At 43.2% G+C, this 19,924-nt stretch overlaps 2 protein-coding genes across 3 annotated transcripts; both read right to left on the reverse strand.

Annotated features, from left to right (window-relative positions):
• Positions 1 to 659: 659 nt before the first annotated feature.
• On the reverse strand, positions 660 to 6,179 carry serpinf1 (serpin peptidase inhibitor, clade F (alpha-2 antiplasmin, pigment epithelium derived factor), member 1). Its single transcript, XM_069723064.1, has 8 exons — positions 6,145 to 6,179; positions 4,436 to 4,496; positions 3,399 to 3,603; positions 2,452 to 2,607; positions 2,163 to 2,366; positions 1,676 to 1,815; positions 1,391 to 1,601; positions 660 to 1,309 (listed from the first exon to the last, which is right to left on the reverse strand). The coding sequence occupies exons 2-8, from the start codon at positions 4,493 to 4,495 to the stop codon at positions 1,059 to 1,061; spliced, it is 1,227 nt and encodes a 408-aa protein (XP_069579165.1). The 5' UTR covers position 4,496; positions 6,145 to 6,179; the 3' UTR covers positions 660 to 1,058.
• A 1,339-nt stretch (positions 6,180 to 7,518) lies between these two features.
• serpinf2a (serpin peptidase inhibitor, clade F (alpha-2 antiplasmin, pigment epithelium derived factor), member 2a) lies at positions 7,519 to 12,663 on the reverse strand. 2 transcript variants are annotated; one of them, XM_069723102.1, is made up of 9 exons: positions 12,549 to 12,663; positions 11,499 to 11,567; positions 11,178 to 11,412; positions 10,902 to 11,045; positions 10,320 to 10,362; positions 9,479 to 9,624; positions 9,229 to 9,371; positions 8,429 to 8,624; positions 7,519 to 8,312 (listed from the first exon to the last, which is right to left on the reverse strand). In XM_069723102.1, the coding sequence occupies exons 2-9, from the start codon at positions 11,550 to 11,552 to the stop codon at positions 7,795 to 7,797; spliced, it is 1,479 nt and encodes a 492-aa protein (XP_069579203.1). In that variant the 5' UTR covers positions 11,553 to 11,567; positions 12,549 to 12,663; the 3' UTR covers positions 7,519 to 7,794. The 2 variants fall into 2 exon arrangements, with proteins under 2 accessions (XP_069579203.1, XP_069579202.1); XM_069723101.1 differs by having other exon boundaries at positions 11,178 to 11,415.
• Positions 12,664 to 19,924: the final 7,261 nt, after the last annotated feature.

The following is a 19,924-nucleotide window of genomic DNA, read 5'->3' on the forward strand; positions in this document are numbered from 1 at the left end:
AATTATTCTTTAATAACTTCCAGATTTCAGTTGTAATTTTATTTCAACTTTTTGTGTTTAATTTGAATGTTTCAGAGGTTGTTGTTTAGATGTTCATAGTGAACCTTCAGGAGTCATGAAGAAGACAGAGAACAGAGTGCTGGCGCCCCCTGTTGGCTGTGAGAACATCACATGTTCCTCATTCTGATACAGATTGCAGACGCAGCGTGCTCCCAGCAGGGGGCGCTGATTTGTTACAGACAAACAGGAGGTGGAAACACGTGTCGGTTTCATTGTTGCTTTTATTTGATTTTTTTGAATGACAATATTTGATTTCTCATAAAAACCGGTGGTCAGTGTGTTCGAGTTTTAATGTGTTTCAACTTGAAAAGTAACAAATCAATTAAACATCCTGCAAACACCTGAATCCTCCTAGGACCCGCTAAGAGTGTGTGTGTGTGTGTGTGTGTGTGTGTGTGTGTGTGTGTGTGTGTGTGTGTGTGTGTGTGTGTGTGTGTGTGTGTGTATGTGTCTGTGTGTGTTTAATGTGTGTGTGTGTGTGTGTCTGCGTGTGTGTGTGTGTGTGTATGTGTGTTTAATGTGTGTGTGTGTGTGTTTAATGTGTGTTTAATGTGTGTGTGTGTTTAATGTGTGTGTGTGTGTGTGTGTGTGTGTGTGTGTGTGTGTGTGTGTCTGTGTGTGTGTGTGTGTGTGTGTATGTGTGTTTAATGTGTGTGTGTGTGTGTGTGTTTAATGTGTGTGTGTGTGTGTGCGTGTGTGTGTGTGTGTGTGTATGTGTGTTTAATGTGTGTGTGTGTGTGTTTAATGTGTGTGTGTGTGTGTGTGTGTGTGTGTGTGTGTGTGTGTGTGTGTGTGTGTGTGTGTGTGTGTGTGTGTGTGTGTGTGTGTGTGTGTGTGTGTGTGTGTGTGTGTGTGTGTGTGTGTGTGTGTGTGTGTGTGTGTGTGTGTGTGTGTGTGTGTGTGTGTGTATGTGTGTTTAATGTGTGTGTGTGTGTGTGTGTGTGTGTGTGTGTGTGTGTGTGTGTGTGTGTGTGTGTGTGTGTGTATATGTGTATGTGTTACATCTGCAGGTCTTTGGGGTTGACCACCCGGCCGATGAACAGCAGCGCCCCCGAGGCCTCGTCCCGGATCAGGAACAGGAAGGGGCGGTCCACGCGGTACGTCAGGTGACTCGGTGTCGAGGCAGCGCTCGCGTACTGGTTCCCCTCCGGCGCCGTCTCCATGACGACCTTGTGATGGAGGCTGCTGAGCTTGGCGGGCTGAGCCGAGATCTTCTCCAGGTCGGGGTTGTCGAGCCAATCAGAGAGACCTGAAGAGGAGGAAGAGGAGGAGGAGCATGATGAAGATGAAGATGAAGGAGTGAGGATGAAGATGAGGATGATGACCTCACCGAGGTCGTGCAGCAGCGGCAGCAGGTTGGTGGAGAAGCTGATTCTGAGCGCGGGCAGAGCGAGAGACACCCGGACAGGAAGCAGCGTCATGGACAGGTCCTGCACGAACTCGGCCGTCAGACTGTCCTCCAGCAGAGACATATTGGTCGTCACGGCGTCGGGCACGAACACGAACATGCTGACGTCGTCCTGCATCTGGATCTGAGCGATCTGCAGGACGAGGGCGGAGTCTAGAACCGTCTCAGAGACGCGTCTCAAACATGTCAAAGAAAAGAGACGCTCACCGTGCAGCTCAGATCGGAGTCCACTCCCATCTTCACGGGGTAGTTGTCCTGTTGCATCATGGGAACACGGACGGGCGCCCCGCTGTCCACCTGGAAGTTCTCCAAAGCGCCGCTCTGCCCGAAGCGGGTCGTCCACTTTCCTGATCACAGACAGAACACGGAGCGAGACGAGCCTGTAGTTCACCTGACGACCACCAGAGGGCAGCGAGGCGGCGACATTAACGTGTTTAGTCATTTTACAAAAGTCACGGAAGTTGCTAACGTTTCATAAAAAATCCACGATGACGCGAACATCGGTCGTCGGGGCGACGGTCATGTGTACGTAGACTTTATCGTTCTTCTTTCGTAAAAAAAAAAAAAACAGACTTTTAATCACCACAAAATTTAGGAAAGTAAAACAAAACAACAAAAGATTTTTAACCAAATTTAAAAATCATTCGAATGTTTTTTCAACCAGCAGGGGGCAGCGTTCAACTTTTAGATCTACCTTTAAAGTAGGCAGCGGTTACTGGGTTCACGCCAACGATTCGGGGGAGGGGCTTGGCCAAGAAGCGCTGCACCTTCCCACCCGTCTGCTGCGACACCCAATCGTTGATTTCCTTCACGTCTTTGGCTCCGCCCAGCAGCACCTTGGGACGGACTCCGTACTGCTGCTCCACCAGGCCAAAGAAGTCCTGCTTCAGACGCAGTCCTGAGAGGAAGAGACGGATCAGAGACGGCGGACGAGACGGAGGACGACTGGGTGGAAGACTGTCGTCACGGAGACCAGTACTCACGGCGGGCCAGGTAGACCCGGGCGGCGCAGCTCAGTCCTTTCCCCCCCGCCCCGACCGACGCCAGCAGGTCTCGCAGCGTGTTGTGGAGCTGCAGGTCCTGAAGGGTGTGGTAACGGAGAACCCGATGGAGCTGCTGCTGCACACGCTCAGAACCTCCTGCAGGAGACGGGTCAGAACCACACCAATGTGTGTGTGTTTAATGTGTGTGTGTTTAATGTGTGTGTGGTTCTGACCCATCTGTGTTTTGTGTGTGTGTGTTAATGTGTTTGTGTGTTTAATGTGTGTTTGTGTGTATGTGTTTAATGTGTGTGTGTATGTGTTTAATGTCTGTTTGTGTGTATGTGTGTGTTTGTGTGTTTAATGTGTGTTTGTGTGTGTGTGTTTAATGTGTTTTGTGTGTGTGTGTGTGTGTGTGTTTGTGTGTGTATGTATGTGTATCTAATGTGTTTGTGTGTGTGTGTGTTTGTATGTTTAACGTGTGTGTTTGTGTGTTTGTGTGTGTGTTTAATGTGTTTGTGTGTGTGTGTGTGTGTTTGTGTGTTTAATGTGTGTTTGTGTGTGTTTAATATGTTTGTGTGTTTGTGTGTGTTTGTGTGTTTAATGTGTGCGTGTTTGTTTGTATGTGTGTGTTTGTGTGTGTGTTTAATATGTGTTTGTGTGCGTGTGTGTGTGTGTGTGTGTTGTGTTTAATGTGTGTTTGCACGTGTGTGTGTGTGTGTGTTTAATGTGTGTGTGTTTGTTTGTATGTGTGTGTGTGTTCGTTTGTGTGTGTTTGTGTGTGTGCGTGTGTTTGTATGTGTGTGTGTGTTTGTGTGTGTATGTTTAATATGTGTGTGTGTGTGTGTGTGTGTGTGTGTGTGTGTGTGTGTGTGTGTGTGTGTGTGTGTGTGTGTGTGTGTGTGTGTGTGTGTGTGTGTGTGTGTGTGTGTGTGTGTATGTGTGTTCACCCATGGACAGCTGTGTCATCGCCGCGGAAACGCTAATGGGAGACAGGAAGATGTTGGTTGCAGCTTCTCGACTCGCCAAAGCTCGAAAAAGGTTGTAACCGAAGTCGGAGGTGGCGGCGGCCATCTTTGTAGCAGGAGTGGTGAAGAGCTCCACGTGTTCCTCCTCCACACCTGTCTCACCTGTCTCCTCACCTCCCATCTCCGACTGCAGAGGACAGAGATGGGTGAGACAGGTGAGTCAGGTGAGACAGGTGGGGACAGATGTAGACAGGTGAGTCAGGTGGAAACAGGTGAGACAGATGGAAACAGATGAGACAGGTAGAGACAGGTGGAAACAGGTGGAAACAGGTGAGACAGGTGAGACAGGTGGAAACAGGTGAGTCAGGTGAGACAGGTGGAAACAGGTGAGACAGATGGAAACAGATGAGACAGGTAGAGACAGGTGGAAACAGGTGAGACAGGTGAAAACAGGTGAGTCAGGTGAGACAGATGGAAACAGGTGAGACAGGTGAGTCAGGTGGAAACAGGTGAGACAGATGGAAACAGGTGAGACAGGTGGAGACAGGTGAGTCAGGTGAGACAGGTGGAAACAGGTAGAAAAAGGTGAGACAGGTGGAGACAGGTGAGTCAGGTGAGACAGGTGGAAACAGGTGAGACAGGTGGAAACAGGTGAGACAGGTGGAGACAGGTGAGTCAGGTAAGACAGGTGGAGACAGGTGAGACAGGTGGAGAAAGGTCAGACAGGTGTAGACAAGTGAGACAGGTGGAGACAGGTGGAAACAGGTGAGACAGGTGGAGACAGATGAGTCAGGTGAGACAGGTGGAGACAGGTGAGTCAGGTGAGACAGGTGGAAACAGGTGAGACAGGTGGAAACAGATGAGACAGGTGGAGACAGGTGGAAACAGGTGAGACAGGTGAGACAGGTGAGACAGGTGGAGACAGGTGAGACAAGTGAGACAGGTGGAGACAAGTGAGACAGGTGGATACAGGTAAGACAGGTGGAAACAGGTGAGACAGGTGAGACAGGTGAGGTTACCTGAGCCTGACAGAAGCTCATCGCGGCTCCAACCAGCAGCAGGAAGGTTGTTCTCTTCATCCTGAAACAGAAACACATGAAGAAGAAAGATGAGGTGTTTCCTGTCGGAGAACACATTCAGCTGGTTCTGATTCTGGTTCCTGCCGGTACCAGACCAGAACCTGAACCAGAACCACTGTCTGTTCTGGCTTTGCCGTTCTGAGGAACATTTCCTGTTTTTTTAATTTTATTTCAAGTTCATGTGACGGAGGTCATGTGATGAAGGATAAAGGCTGTGAGGAGGTTGGAGGCGTGGCAGTTTGTGTGTCAGTGTGTTATTATTCCTTTGCCACGTTTTTCTCGTCCCAGTTTGTGACGTTGCCCCCTACTGGACTCACTGATGTACTGCACACTGCTGATAGCAGCTGGCTGGTTCATAACAATCTGAACCGGTTCAGCTACATTTAAAACTTAATTTTCTCTATCAGGGAGATCCTGTACATCAAACCAAGCGCTCCTCATTTAAACTAAAGAAACTCAATAAAACTGAATCTGAACAAATATTAATGAAAAACAAACAACGTTCTGTGAAATGATCCAAAACTATTCAGACAAAAAGGTTCAGAGTTTCTGTTTGTTTATCAAAGTTAATGATGAAGATCAGCACCTCAACATGTTTGAGGAGGAGGAACTACACACACACACACACACACACACACACACACACACACACACACACACACACACACACACACACACACACACACACACACACACACAGTGTCCTCGACTGCTCGTTTCAGTCTTTACGTCTCAAACGAAGCTGCAGACAGAAAACTGAACTTTTAGTTTCAATGTTGGATTTATAACTAATTTAAAACTTCTGTTCACACAATCAGAAACAGAAGTTTCTTCATCTCACACTTCAAAAGATAAATCTGCAGCACAGAGACCTACAGAGTCCTACAGAGACCCACAGAGACCTACAGAGTCCCACAGAGACCTACAGAGTCCTACAGATACCCACAGAGTCCTACAGAGACCCACAGAGACCTACAGAGACCTACAGAGTCCTACAGAGACCTACAGAGTCCCACAGAGACCTACAGAGTCCCACAGAGACCTACAGAGACCTACAGAGTCCTACAGAGACCTACAGAGTCCCACAGAGACCTACAGAGTCCCACAGAGTCCCACAGAGACCTACAGAGTCCCACAGAGACCTTCACAAAGCAGCATTTTCCTGCACTAACTTCTGTTCTCATTAGCAGCTCCTTAAATCATTTCAGGGTTTTAAAGTAGAGTTAAAGTGACTGAAATGTTTTTGGTACCGAAGTTTCCATCAGAGCAGCGACCCCCTTTTCTCCTTCTAGAACCCTCTAGAAAGCCTCCAGAACCCTCAGAGTGGATGAGCTCCAGCTGACTGCGGTTTGTGGCGCAGAGTTCAGATGGAAAAAGTGACGGAGAGGAAAAGACAAGAGGAGAGATGAACCAGAACAAAAGTGAAATCATCACCAGGAAGCTCCGAGGGTTTAACTCTGAAATATAAAAGATGGAAACTGAGTTCTCTGCAGCCATCAAACATTTATTGTCGCTTCGTCTCTGAGTTTTTAGTTTAAATCTCCTCCTGAACTCCGACATCATTCACCTCCAAACTCAGAGAATAATTTTTACAAACTTCGTGCGTAAAAGCGCGAAATGTTCCCTCAAAGTTCAGAGAGCGGACTCACCTCTCAGCTCCAGACGGTCCACGTCGGCCAGTCTGTCTGTCTGTCTGTCTGTCGCTCAGAGGACTGCTCTTCCCGCTGACGCCCCCTGGCTCTGGGCCCTCGGCGGCGCGCCAGCGGAGAGCCGGGAGCGCGCACAGCTGCAGAGTCCAGATGGATGAAACTTTACAGAAACTGGATCCTTCAGTGTCGATTCAAAGACTGGAGTTCGTCGTCCAACAGAGACAAACTGGCTGAACATGAAGAGCTCTACGAATGTTCTTTAATAATCTTGTATCAGGCTTTCAGCTGATCTCAGTTAAACATGAAACGTTTATAAGAGACCATACAGATGTTTTAATAATTCATCTCTCAGGTGTTTTAATATTAAATGTACAGTGAGAGGAACCCTGCAGCTGTAACAGGTCCATCAACTGTTGCTCTCCAAACACTCTAGGGGGCACTGTGGAATATAGTAAAGCTTGTTTTTCCTGTCATGTGACTGCCTGAAAATGACCTTTAGCACGGTTCATAATACTTTTTTAGTTTATTGTTTTTCATGTTTGTATTTATTTGTATTTTCATCCCGTTCATTTTATTGTGAATTACAGCGCTTTTATTTTGAAAGTGTAAAGCGGGATGCTAACTTAGAATGAGGAACTAATGACACAGTGAAAAAAATATCTTAAACCTGACGGTTATTGTTCGTGTAGCAGCTGACAGATACGACAAGAGGTCAGTAAGTAATTCATTTAACGTTGTGAACGTTGTCGAGAAACATGAATACAAATTTTTATAGATTTTTTTTGTGGTTTTCAGTGAGAATGTTTAAGCTATCCCATAATACTTTGGTGTTTGGTAGTAAAAACTCATCAGGACAGTGGTTGAAGCCTTTTATCAAAAGTTTTTGTTTGAACATTCACAGACAGTCGCACCGGTGCCCCCTGGTGGTGAAAGTGTGCAGTCGTAGATAATGAGGCTCGTTGTCAGGAGAGAGTACGAAGTGAACTTTGAACTGTGAGTAGAAGTCATTTCTGACAAAGTGAACATTTTATAGTCGTTAGTTTAACTGTTATATTCTTTCTATAGTTGAAGAAGGTTTTCTCTGATTTAAAGGAGCCGTCCAGCAGTAACGATCTGTTTATCTGCTGACTCAGCATTACGTTGATGATTTTTTTATTGAGAGATCAGTTTGCTCTTCGTTCGAGGCTCAAAAAAGTCTTTAAGTCCAGAAGAATGAAACTGACTCATCGTTTCACTGGTTTCTGTTAAAGAGCTGTAATTTGGGGAGAATCTGTATTTTTCCAACCACATAAACTCTGCTGTTTTATTCTCCAGTCAAATCACAACAATAAAACTTTTTGACAGGGAAAACAAAAAAGACTCGTAATGCACAACTCGTTGGAAATAACATTTTTATCTTTTTTCTATGAAACATAAAGAAGAAATAAAGAAGAAATAAAGAAGAAATATAGAAGAAATAAAGAAGACATAAAGAACAAATAAAGAAGAAATATATAAGAAATAAAGAAGAAATAAAGAAGACATAAAGAAGAAATAAAGAAGAAATGTAGAAGAAATAAAGTGTTCATTGGTTGGATTTGAAAGTGCTGCCAGATAAAACGTTGCAGTCTTCAAGCTTTGCTAACCTCGGCTCTATTTAACCTCCGACTATCAGGCGGGTACTGAGTTGTCCGGGTCGGAGCAGCTCTCCTCTCTCTGGCTCGTCTTCTTCCCGTCGTCGCCCTCCAGTCCGTTTACGTTCTGGGACGGCTCCTTCTCACCAGCGGGGGCGCTGCAGGACTGTGTGCCGCCGCCCCCTGCTGGCGATGCGTCGCTGCCAAGCCCGTTGCCGTACTCTGTGTTCGTGTCTCTGAGAGTCTCCGGCTGGTCGCTCATGGTGCCGTTGGCGTGCGGCTCGTCCCTGAGCATTGGGTCGTTGTCGGGGGCGGGGTTCGTGACGACGCCCATGAAGAGGGGGGCCAAGGAGGCGTCGTCGACGAGAGCGAAGAGGAATGGCGAGTTGACAGAGAAGAGGGAGACGGAGCGCATGGAGGTGACCACGGTGGAGGCCGACGCCTCCACGCCGTCCTCGCTGAGCTCCACCGTGCTGGCGTGGCAGACACCCGACACCTTCAGGGGCTGATCCGAAATACCAGACAGGTCCGGACCCGAAAACAAAGAGCCGAGGCCTGAGGAAGAACCGGAGACGGAGGTCAGAACTGGAGTGAGTTCAGATGGTTTTCCAAGTGAACATGAGGAGCTGTTTTTCTAACTGTGTTTCTTCCCGGGTCATTGGACCTCTCACCCATGCCGGTCAGCGCCTCCTGGAGCTCTTGGCGGTACTGCAGCTTCACCTTGGGCAGGTTGACCTGCATGGTTTTCTCCTGAGGTAGTCGTCTGTAGAGGTCAGAGATGTTGAGCTTGGGCAGCACGGAGGACACGTTCCCTCGAGGCAGAACCACCAGGAAGCTGCTGTTTCCTTTGAAGGGGAAACTGGCGACCTGGACGAGACAAAACCAACAAGAACCGAGTCTGAACAGACGAACTGTGGGTCAAAGGGAACACGTTCAAAACCTGTCTTCCTTTGATCTCTACAAGATCAACCAGCTCAAACTGGTGGTCTCAGACTTAAAGTGACCAAGTTTTAATATTTGGACCTTTCTACAGATAAAATATGTCACCACGTTGTTTCATTGCTTTGAATTCTTTCATTTCTAGTCAACTGCACCATTGACCCTACGAAGAGACTTCCTGTCAGGACACCAGGACCAAACTGGACGTCTCCTGATCTATCTGTGGACATCAGGTTACCTGGACATCAGGTTACCTGTGGACGTCAGAGTTACCTGTGGACGTCAGGTTACCTGTGGACGTCAGAGTTACCTGTGGACGTCAGAGTTACCTGTGGACGTCAGGTTACCTGTGGACGTCAGGTTACCTGTGGACGTCAGAGTTACCTGTGGACGTCAGAGTTACCTGTGGACGTCAGAGTTACCTGTGGACGTCAGGTTACCTGTGGACGTCAGGTTACCTGTGGACGTCAGAGTTACCTGTGGACATCAGAGTTACCTGTAGACATCAGTTACCTGTAGACATCAGAGTTACCTGTGCCTCCAGCTCCGGGTCGTCCAGCAGCCGTAGAGGGTACTGAGCAGATTTCATCATGTCCACTGAAACCGAGTTCTGGTTGTCCAGGTAGAAAACTCCCTTAGAGGTCACCAGGGGGTCAAACCGAGTCTGCCATTCACCTGACGGAGCCAGCGGAGAGTTCAGGGAGTCGTCAGTCACTTGAAGTAAAAACCTTTTTAAACCCTTTGTTAAAACTCGGAACTGTCGTACTGAAGGACGACGTCACCTTTGAAGTACACGGCGTTCATGAGCACCAGCACTACGTCATGAGGAACGCTCTCCAGGAAGTTGGGGATGTGACCGTTGGTGACGTTCTCCACCCACTGGTTGACGTCCTCCACGGAGACCAGTGGGACAGGCCGGGACTGATACCTGAAGACATCACAAGGTGGAGGAGAGTCAGACGAGTTTGTCTCAACGCCAACGTAGAAACGTCTGAAGAGCTGAAGCACATTTCCGTTCTCTTAAACGTGATATCTCAAGAACGCCTCGAGGGAATTTCCTTAAACGTCGACTTGGACTCAAGGAGGGGCTGATTGGATTCTGGTGGTCAAAGGTTTAAGGTCAGGGCAACTCCAAGCTTACGGCCGTCTGAACTTGATATCTCAAGAATGCCACGAGGGAATTATGTGGATGTGTCTAAATACTACAATACCCATGAGCCTCGAATGCTGTTGCCATGGAGATGAAGCCAGTGAATCTGAACAATTCTGCTGCCTTTAAAACTGACCCAGAATTTATAAATGAGCTCATTCAAGCAGCAGGTAGAGATTTCAGCTTTCTTTTAGCTCTCATCACTGTTTGTGGCTAACGACAGAATTTAAGCTTCGTGATTGGACGTCTCTTTCTGAAATGCACCTTGGGAGCTGTAGTTTATGTATTCCCTACAACTTTTATTTAAAGAACCAGATATTTTGTAGCTCAGTTCTTTGTCATTTCGACCAATGAACTGGGAGAGTTTCATCCCATCGCCAGAAGTGTTCTGAGTCACCTCACGGTTTCTATGGAAAAACATAACCAGGTGCGTCTGACATGGCTCCTCCCACTTTGCCATGTGTTGCTGATACCTGGCCAGAGAGTCCTCGATGAACGACAGCTTCACTTCAAATCCTGAAAACAGAAAATATGAGATTGGATTCATGCCAACCTTCCCATCAGTTACCAGCAGGTCACCTGTCCTCATGTCTCACCTGTCCTCCTGTCTCACCTGGTCTCATGTCTCACCTGTCCTTCTGTCTCACCTGTCCTCGTGTCTCAGCTGTCCTGGTGTCTCACCTGTCCTGGTGTCTCACCTGTCCTCCTGTATCACCTGTCCTCATGTCTCACCTGTCCTCGTGTCTCAGCTGTCCTGGTGTCTCACCTGTCCTGGTGTCTCACCTGTTCTCGTGTCTCACCTTTCCTGATGTCTTACCTGTCCTCCTGTCTCACCTGTCCTTCTGTCTCACCTGTCCTGGTGTCTCACCTGTCCTCGTATCTCACCTGTCCTGGTGTCTCATCTGTCCTCCTGTCTCACCTGGTATCATGTCTCACCTGTCCTTCTGTCTCACCTGTCCTGGTGTCTCACCTGTCCTCATGTCTCACCTGTCCTGGTGTCTCAGCTGTCCTGATGTCTCACCTGTCCTCATGTCTCACCTGTCCTCATGTCTCACCTGGTCTCAGGTACATGCGAGCGGCCACCTGCAGTGATGTGCGTGTGAGGTGAGGCAGCAGCCCTCCCAGGATGTGGTGGTAACACGGCAGGTGGTCGGCGTGGAGACTCTGAAGCAGCAGCTGCTCCGTCCGGTTCCGAGCACCTGAGACAAAACGAGATCATGTGATGAAAGCGAAGGGTTCATCCTCTGAGAGCACGACTGGACCTCTTGAGGCCGGTTCTGTCCCGTGTTGCGGAGGATGTGTCAGCGTGTTCTGACCGACCTCCTACCGACCTAAGGAGAGCTGAGCGAGGGCGACGGCCAGGCTGAGAGGAGACAGGAGGACGTTGGGCTGCTCGGGACGGACAGGAAGCTTCTCCAGGATCTGTAAGCCGAGCCGCTCAATGGCGCCCCCTATCGCCCGGTGCTCCTCGGGGCTGAACCTTTCTCCACAGCCGGGAACCTTCGTGTCCGTCTCCTCTTCCTCGCCTCCAATGGCGGAGACATCGGGAGGTGCTGGAGTGGGCTTCTGCTGAGGACACACAGGACTCAGTCTCTGAAGACGCCGACATAAAGAAGGAACTGGGAGGTGGTTTAGAGGGAAGTTCGTCTTACGGTCGGTCCCGGGCAGCAGAGACAAAGCAGAAGAAGAAGAAGACACAGCTTCATTTCCAAACAACCAGCCTGGAAGACAAACAGACATCAACCAGGAAGGAGCGTTTAAAAATGGCGACCAGAACAGGAAGTGGATCAGTGAGGGCCTGAAAAAGACATTTAACTTCAGGAAGTCCAAATCTTAAAAGACTTCAAAATACCTGCATGAACACAGAATTATCTTCCCATGAGTAATACATCTGTTTAAACTCTGACCTGATGATCACCTGAACACAAACACGTCATGATGGCGCCAGATTTCCAAACGAAGAGTTTTCACGATAGTTTTCAGGAGCAGGAGGAAGAAATAACCTTCATAAGTACGTAGCATCTCTGACGCAAGGAATGAGGCTGAAAACCAAGATGGGCCAGCTGTGATCAGCTGCTTTCAAAACAGCTGCGATTCTGTGGCGGAAATCAGTGCACAGGCTCAGGAACACGTTAACCTGTGGAACTGATGTTGATCACTGTGCTGCATTCAGGAACACTCTGAACTGGTTGATCCTAGCATGTTAGCATGCTGTGTTAGCATTACTCTAACCTGAGTTTAAATGTTGAATAAGTCAGAGATCACTTCTGTGACTAAGAGTCGTCTTCAGGAACCAAAGAAGGTTTATTGTTTGTTTCCATCCAGGATTCATGAAGATATTTAAGTGTTTGGAAACAGAGCAACAGGACTGTTGATGGTTAACGTGACTTCTCGTGGCAGCGCTGCGTATCAACGGGTCGATCCGTCTCAGTGTTCAGATGTGTTTACCAGCAGACTAAAGGTTACTGTTCCTGTTTGTGGCCGTGCAGCGAAACGCTGAATACACACAACACACAAAACTCTGAACCACGTCAACCAGCTGAAATAAGACTTCACAGCTGCAGATCTCCGGAGTCACGTCCATCCCAGAGCAAATAAAACTCTGGATATGACTGCTGATGCCGAATATTCAGTGAGCGGCTGCAGATTTCCCTCCAGTCGACCTGTGAGACGTTTCGGTGAGCGAGAGGAGGTGGACTCACCGGGCCGAGTCGGAGCTGGAGACAGACGGCGGGAACCAATGGACTGAAGACGAGCTGAAGGAAAGACGAGTGAAGACGATGCGGCCGACCTTCCTCGGGCTGGACGGCGGAGTGGCTGAACTCGGCCGCTGCCCCCCGCTGGCGGCCGGTTAATCATCAACCTGCAGCTCCACACGGTTGAAAGATTCTCTGAGGAGTTCAGCGGCTGAAGTCTGAACGTTTCACTGTGAACAGAGATGATCACAATCAAAGGAAACTGATTCATTCAATGGAACGTCAGAGACTGTGATGCTCGTTTTATTTTGAAAAGTTTCACATTAAACACATTAAAATAAAGTCTCTTAAACATGGCATTAAAAATCAAACGTATTATTTAACATTCATTGTGTTTCGTATGACTTAAGATTAATAAGTCTGAAAACGAAGTTTAAATAATTCATTCAAATAATAAATAAACTGCATCTGCTCATATCATATTGTAACTTAACTTAACTCAACTCAATTTAACTTAACTTAACTCAACTTAACTTAACACTTACCTAAGTTGTTGAAGAGTTTGAAGAGTTTGAAGTGTTTGAAGAGTTTGAAGAGTTTGAAATGTTTGAAGAGTTTGAAGAGTTTGAAATGTTTGAAGAGTTTGAAGAGTTTGAAGTGTTTGAAGAGTTTGAAATGTTTGAAGAGTTTGAAGTGTTTGAAGAGTTTGAAGAGTTTAAAGTGTTTGAAGTGTTTGAAGAATTTGTAGTGTTTTAAGTGTTTGAAATGTTTGAAGAGTTTGAAAAGTTTGAAGTGTTTGAAGAGTTTGAAGAGTTTGTAGACTTTAAAGTGTTTGAAGAGTTAAAAGTGTTTGAAGTGTTTGAAGAATTTGTAGAGTTTAAAGTGTTTGTAGAGTTTGAAGAGTTTGAAGTGTTTGTAGAGTTTGAAGAGTTTGTAGACTTTAAAGTGTTTGAAGAGTTTGAAGGGTTAAAAGTGTTTGAAGTGTTTGAAGAATTTGTAGTGTTTGAAGAGTTTGTAGAGTTTAAAGTGTTTGTAGAGTTTGAAGAGTTTGAAGAGTTTGAAGAGTTTAAAGTGTTTGAAGTGTTTGAAGAATTTGTAGTGTTTAAAGTGTTTGAAGTGTTTGAAGTGTTTGAAGAGTTTGAAAAGTTTGAAAAGTTTGAAGTGTTTGAAGAGTTTGAAGAGTTTGTAGACTTTAAAGTGTTTGAAGAGTTTGAAGAGTTAAAAATGTTTGAAGTGTTTGAAGAATTTGTAGAGTTTAAAGTGTTTGTAGAGTTTGAAGAGTTTGAAATGTTTGAAGTGTTTGAAGAGTTTGTAGAGTGTAAAGAGTTTAAAGAGTTTGAAGAGTTTGAAGTGTTTGAAGAGTTTGAAGAGTTTAAAGTGTTTGAAGAGTTTGAAGGGTTAAAAGTGTTTGAAGTGTTTGAAGAATTTGTAGTGTTTGAAGAGTTTGTAGAGTTTAAAGTGTTTGTAGAGTTTGAAGAGTTTGACCCGACCCGTCCTCCATGCTGCTGCCTCTGTGGTGCTGTCGTCCAGCAGACTGAGTGGGCGAGTGTTTGTCGGGTTGTGACCTCGGCTCAACGCCCCCTCACTGCTGCTCTGGAACAAACAGGGTTCTTCCTCCTGATGTCTGTGAATCACTGCGACATCAAAACACACACCGGAAGTACTGAACACTGTTTATTATGGAGGCTGATTTCAGAATAAATTTCTTCCTCTGGTTGGAAAGTCTTCGTCCAGCTGATGATGATGATGATGGTAAGTACTTGTGTAGTTTTGTCACCTTTTGGTCTCAAAGCTCTTTAACACGTTTTTCCATTCACACACTAATGAGACAGATCACCATACAAGGTGCTGCCATCAGGAGAACATTCACACACCGATGGTACACCATCAGGAGAACATTCACACACCGATGGTTCGCCATCAGGAGAACATTCACACACCGATGGTACACCATCAGGAGAACATTCACACACCGATGGTTCGCCATCAGGAGAACATTCACACACCGATGGTACACCATCAGGAGAACATTCACACACCGATGGTTCGCCATCAGGAGAACATTCACACACCGATGGTACACCATCAGGAGAACATTCACACACCGATGGTTCGCCATCAGGAGAACATTCACACACCGATGGTTCACCATCAGGAGAACATTCACACACCGATGGTTCACCACCAGGAGAACATTCACACACCGATGGTTCACCATCAGGAGAACATTCACACACCGATGGTACACCACCAGGAGAACATTCACACACCGATGGTTCACCATCAGGAGAACATTCACACACCGATGGTTCACCATCAGGAGAACATTCACACACCGATGGTTCAACATCAGGAGAACATTCACACACCGATGGTTCACCACCAGGAGAACATTCACACACCGATGGTTCAACATCAGGAGAACATTCACACACCGATGGTTCACCATCAGGAGCAACTTAGGGTTCAGTATCTTGCTCAAGGACACTTAGGCATGTGGACAGGAGGAGCTGGGGATTGAACCACCAACCTTCTGATTAGTGTTCAACCTACTCTACCGTCTGAGTCACAGCCTCCCATGATGATGATGATGATGATGATGATGGTGATGGTGATGATGATGATGTGATGGTGATGATGGTGATGATGGTGGTGATGATGATGATGATGGTGATGATGGTGGTGGTGATAATGATGATGGTGATGGTGGTGATGATGATGATGATGATGATGATGATGATGGTGGTGGTGATGATGATGATGATGGTGGTGGTGATGATGATGATGATGATGATGAGTTTGTCAGATCTCATGTTCAAGCTGTAATAGGTATCACATTAAAGCGTGAAATAGACACGCATGACCGCTACAGTGAGATCATCACGCTGTGGCGTTTCAATGTGTGAAAGTTATGTTTTCGTGACATTTACACAATGAAGGGAATTTTAATCTATCAAACAACTAAATAATCAATAAATGAATGTTTCAGCTTTAAAACATAAAAAATATTACAAATAAGGGGGAGTCAGAACGTTTTAATTGCAATTTAATGTAGATTTAAATTAATTTAATCTGACTGATCAAAAACTTGATTCATAATGTTAAAGTCTTTTATGTTGGATTAAAAACTGATGGATGTTTTTATTTTTTAAACTGGTTCAGTTGAATTTATGATTTGTTGTTTATTTATTACAGTGGATCATAAATGCTTCAGGAGCAGTTCCATATGTTACCACAGGGGGGCAGCAGTGGATAACACTGTGTGTGTGTGTGTGTGTGTGTGTGTGTGTGTGTGTGTGTGTGTGTGTGTGTGTGTGTGTGTGTGTGTGTGTGTGTGTGTGTGTGTGTGTGTGTGTGTGTGTTGTTGACATTTTTCTGAAGAACCTTTTCTCTGTTTTGTTGGCTTGAATCAGTTTTTAAATGTGAAATAAATCATATTTAGCGCTAGTGGCAGCCTGCTGCAGCATCTCCCCCCTGAGACCCCCCCTGAGAGCCCCCCTGAGAGCCCCCCTGAGAGCCCCCCTGAGAGCCCCCCTGAGAGCCCCCCTGCTGTAGCGAAGAAATTTCCCTTCGGGGATTAATAAAGTGTATAAATCAAACAAAAATATTTTCTTATTAGTGATGAAGTTCATTAGTTCACTTTTGAATTCTTCTGTCAGAGAAAAACAACGTAGGAAATATTAAAGTCCTCAAACTGCCTGGATGTAAACATCACAAACAAACAAACGAACAAACAAACAAGCAACTTTCAACGATGCAGTTTAATTTGATTTATTCTGCTCCCAATAAAGTCACACGATGACAATGAATGGTTTATTTCTCAAATTTAAAGATCAAATGTTTGTGAATGAAATGAACTTTTTTATTAACTTCAGTGTTAAAAAACATTTCAGTGATTTTATTAGTTTGACTCAAACACAACAACATTAAATATTCTCAGTGTCTCTGAATCAGCTGAGTCTGTAGTTCCTCCTGCAGCAGCGCCACCATGTGTTTGGTTGAAGAACTGCAGGAGAACCGAGCCGTCTGGCCACCAGGGGGCGCTGCACTCAAACAGAACCTCGTTCTTTTTGCATTTCCAACAAGAGACGTTCAAATAAAAACAGCTGATTTTACAGCAGCTAACGTTAGATGCTAACCCGTTCTACCGGTTTCTATAAGTGTGAGCATCAACAGCAGTTTTGAAATCATATAAACTGAGTTAAAGTTGATTTTTTTTACGAAGTGATAATAGAATCTGCTTCACTGCCCTTAGCTTAGCTAGATGAGGCTAAGCTACCTGAAGCTAAGCTAGATGAAGCTAAGCTACATGAGGCTAAGCTACATGAAGCTAAGCTCCCTGAAGCTAAGCTACATGAGGCTAAGCTAGTACACGATAAGCCTGTTTTGGAGAGTTCAAACTCTCGTCTCTGTTTTGCTCATATAAACTGTGAAGGAGCAGCAGAGCCCTAAAAAGCTTCAGAGTTTACGAGCCACCGCGTCAATAAACTTTCCATAAAGTGGAGTTTTACAGCTTCAGCCTGTTAATGTTTCACCTGAGAACAGGTGACAGAAGGAAACACAAAGATGAACGTTTCACACGTCGTCTCGTTTTAAACACAAATTATTTTAAATAAAACAGACGTGACCACAGAAAACTCACCTGTTCTCATCTGATCCCACATTATCTATATATATACTATATATAGTATATAGTATAGTATATATACTATATACTATACTATATATATATATATATATATATCATAATATAATACTATACTATATACTATATATATATATATATATATCATAATATAATAATATATGATATATATATATATATATACTATATATATATATATATATATCATAATATAATAATATATGATATATATATAATATATATATATATATATATATAGTATATACTATATATAGTATATACTATATATATATAGTATAGTATATATACTATAGTATATACTATATATATATATATCATAATATAATAATATATGATATATATATGATATATATATATGCTATATATATATATATCATATATATGATGATATATATATATATATGATATATATATTATATATATATATATATATCTGATATATATATCATATATAATATAAACTGATCTGACTCAAATATTTCAACTGTTTCTGATGATATTATAACCGTTGAGATATTCTCTTTTATTTTAATTAAATTTAAACAAACGTGTTTTCAGTGTTTTTATTATAAACATATTAATTGAGACTGATCTGAGCGACAGATGATTGACAGGCCTGATGAGTGAGCGATCATTAACCTGTTACACCGTCTGACCGTCTGCAGCTCTCAAACAGTAATCACACATCAACGTTCTTTCAACTTCATGAATTCATTTTAATAATATTGATATTGAAGAATTGTTTCAGCTGTTTGTGAGTTCAGTTAGGACTCATTTTGATTTCAGTTTTCTGCTCAGAGCTTCATTATTAATTTGCAGATTAGAAACAAACATGTTTGATTAAAAACCAAAATTTTTAAATATGTAAAAAAACACCTGTTTTATAAAAACTAACAAATAAATTGCATGATCTTTATAATTTGCATTTCATGTTTTAAAATGGTTTAGCTGACCAGTTTTGTAATTGTGACTAATGTTTGTTACATATTACATTTTTATTGCTTTTATAATTAATTATAATTACAATGAATGTAAACAGTATTTATTAAGCACAAACTGTCGGACATAAAAAGTTATAATTGATTTTGAATTTTACATTTTCTTTTCAGAATTTTTTACGCAGTAAATACATATTCTCTTCTTTCAGTTTTAAAACCTCTGAGACTCTGTTATGAATCATTAATATAAACCTGCATTTTTCACTCTAAAATATTTACACAAACATAAATAATATCAATTTATTAAAGGAATAATATTTTATTATCAATTTATTTTTGTTATGAATTCATATGATTCATATAAATTTATTGGGTAAAATCTCACTTTATGGCCGGAAATCTTAAATTACATTAAAACTTTGTCATATTATTGGAACACAGCAGAGTTCAATTTAAAGTTTGATTCGTTGGATTTAAAAACTGACGTAAAATAAATCAGAATTTAATACTGAAAACTACAATAATAAAAGTAGAAAAAAACGTGAAAATAATCTATGAATATTTACGTTTATTTTTACAGTTAAAATCTGTGATTAGATTTTAATACTGAAAATAAATCATATTTTACAAAGTTGTTCTCATCAATGTTAAAATAAACTTTGTTTAAAACAGTTTCAACTGAAAAATGTTGATTAAAAAAAAATTCTGCTTCTAATGTTGAGAAACATTTCATATCACAGCATTTTATTTAATCTGATTTTACTTTATTTTATTCAAAGTTTGAAACTAAAAGCTAAATTTTATTTTAGAGAAAGAAAGTTTACTGATGGTTCAGATTGATTGACAGCTGATTGACAGCTGATTGATGGTTCAGCTTGATTGACAGCTGACTGGTGGATCAGGTTGATTGACAGCTGATTGATGGTTCAGGTTGATTGACAGCTGACTGATGGTTCAGGTTGATTGACAGCTGACTGATGGATCAGGTTGATTGACAGCTGGTTATCTAACGTCCACATAAGAAGCGTGAAACACTTTAAATGCAGAATTATGTGATTTTACGGCTGCAAACTAAACTAAAGACTCATCAGTGTAAAACAATAAATCTCCCATAAATCCATAAAGTGACGATTATTCCTCTTCAGGCAGCGGCGGAGGGACGAGAAGGCGACTGCTGCTGCTGGAGGGTTGTCGGGTCGAAGACCTGCAGCAGCACTCATGAGCAAGATGGGAATCAAACCTCACGTGTGAAACGATTCATGTTCATCACTATATTCAAGAATATTATTCATGTTTTAAACAGAAACATACACTTCCTGTTCATCTAACCGCTGCACTTCCAGTTGACCTTTCACAATAAAATCCTGTCACAGTTTTCCTTCCAGATTATAAAATAATTCACGCTAAGGATATTGTCATGATGTTGATAGAAGATTTAATAAGTTTAATAAGAAGATAATAATAATAATAATAATAATAATAATAATAATAAGTTCAGGCCACTTCTCTTTCTTTTACTTTCAGCTCCTAAAGAAGATTGACCTTCATCACCTTCATCATCTTCATCATCCTCATCATCTTCATCGTCTTCATCATCGTAAGTTTGTTTTCTGCTTTTTTGACACAATTGTATTTTATTGATCAGTTTTTCTCTTTAACTGAACATTTAAAACATTTAATTTTGTTTTATCTCATTTTAATTTTATAACGTTTTAATCTCTCATTTTAATGTGTGAAGCATCTTCATGCATAACATAAATTAACTTTTATCTCATTTT

The sequence above is a fragment of the Brachyistius frenatus genome, unplaced genomic scaffold (genome assembly GCF_029030835.1).
Source record: "Brachyistius frenatus isolate BFR_SWC_R1_liver_20210118 unplaced genomic scaffold, ASM2903083v1 Contig_315, whole genome shotgun sequence".
Lineage (NCBI taxonomy): Eukaryota > Metazoa > Chordata > Actinopteri > Embiotocidae > Brachyistius > Brachyistius frenatus.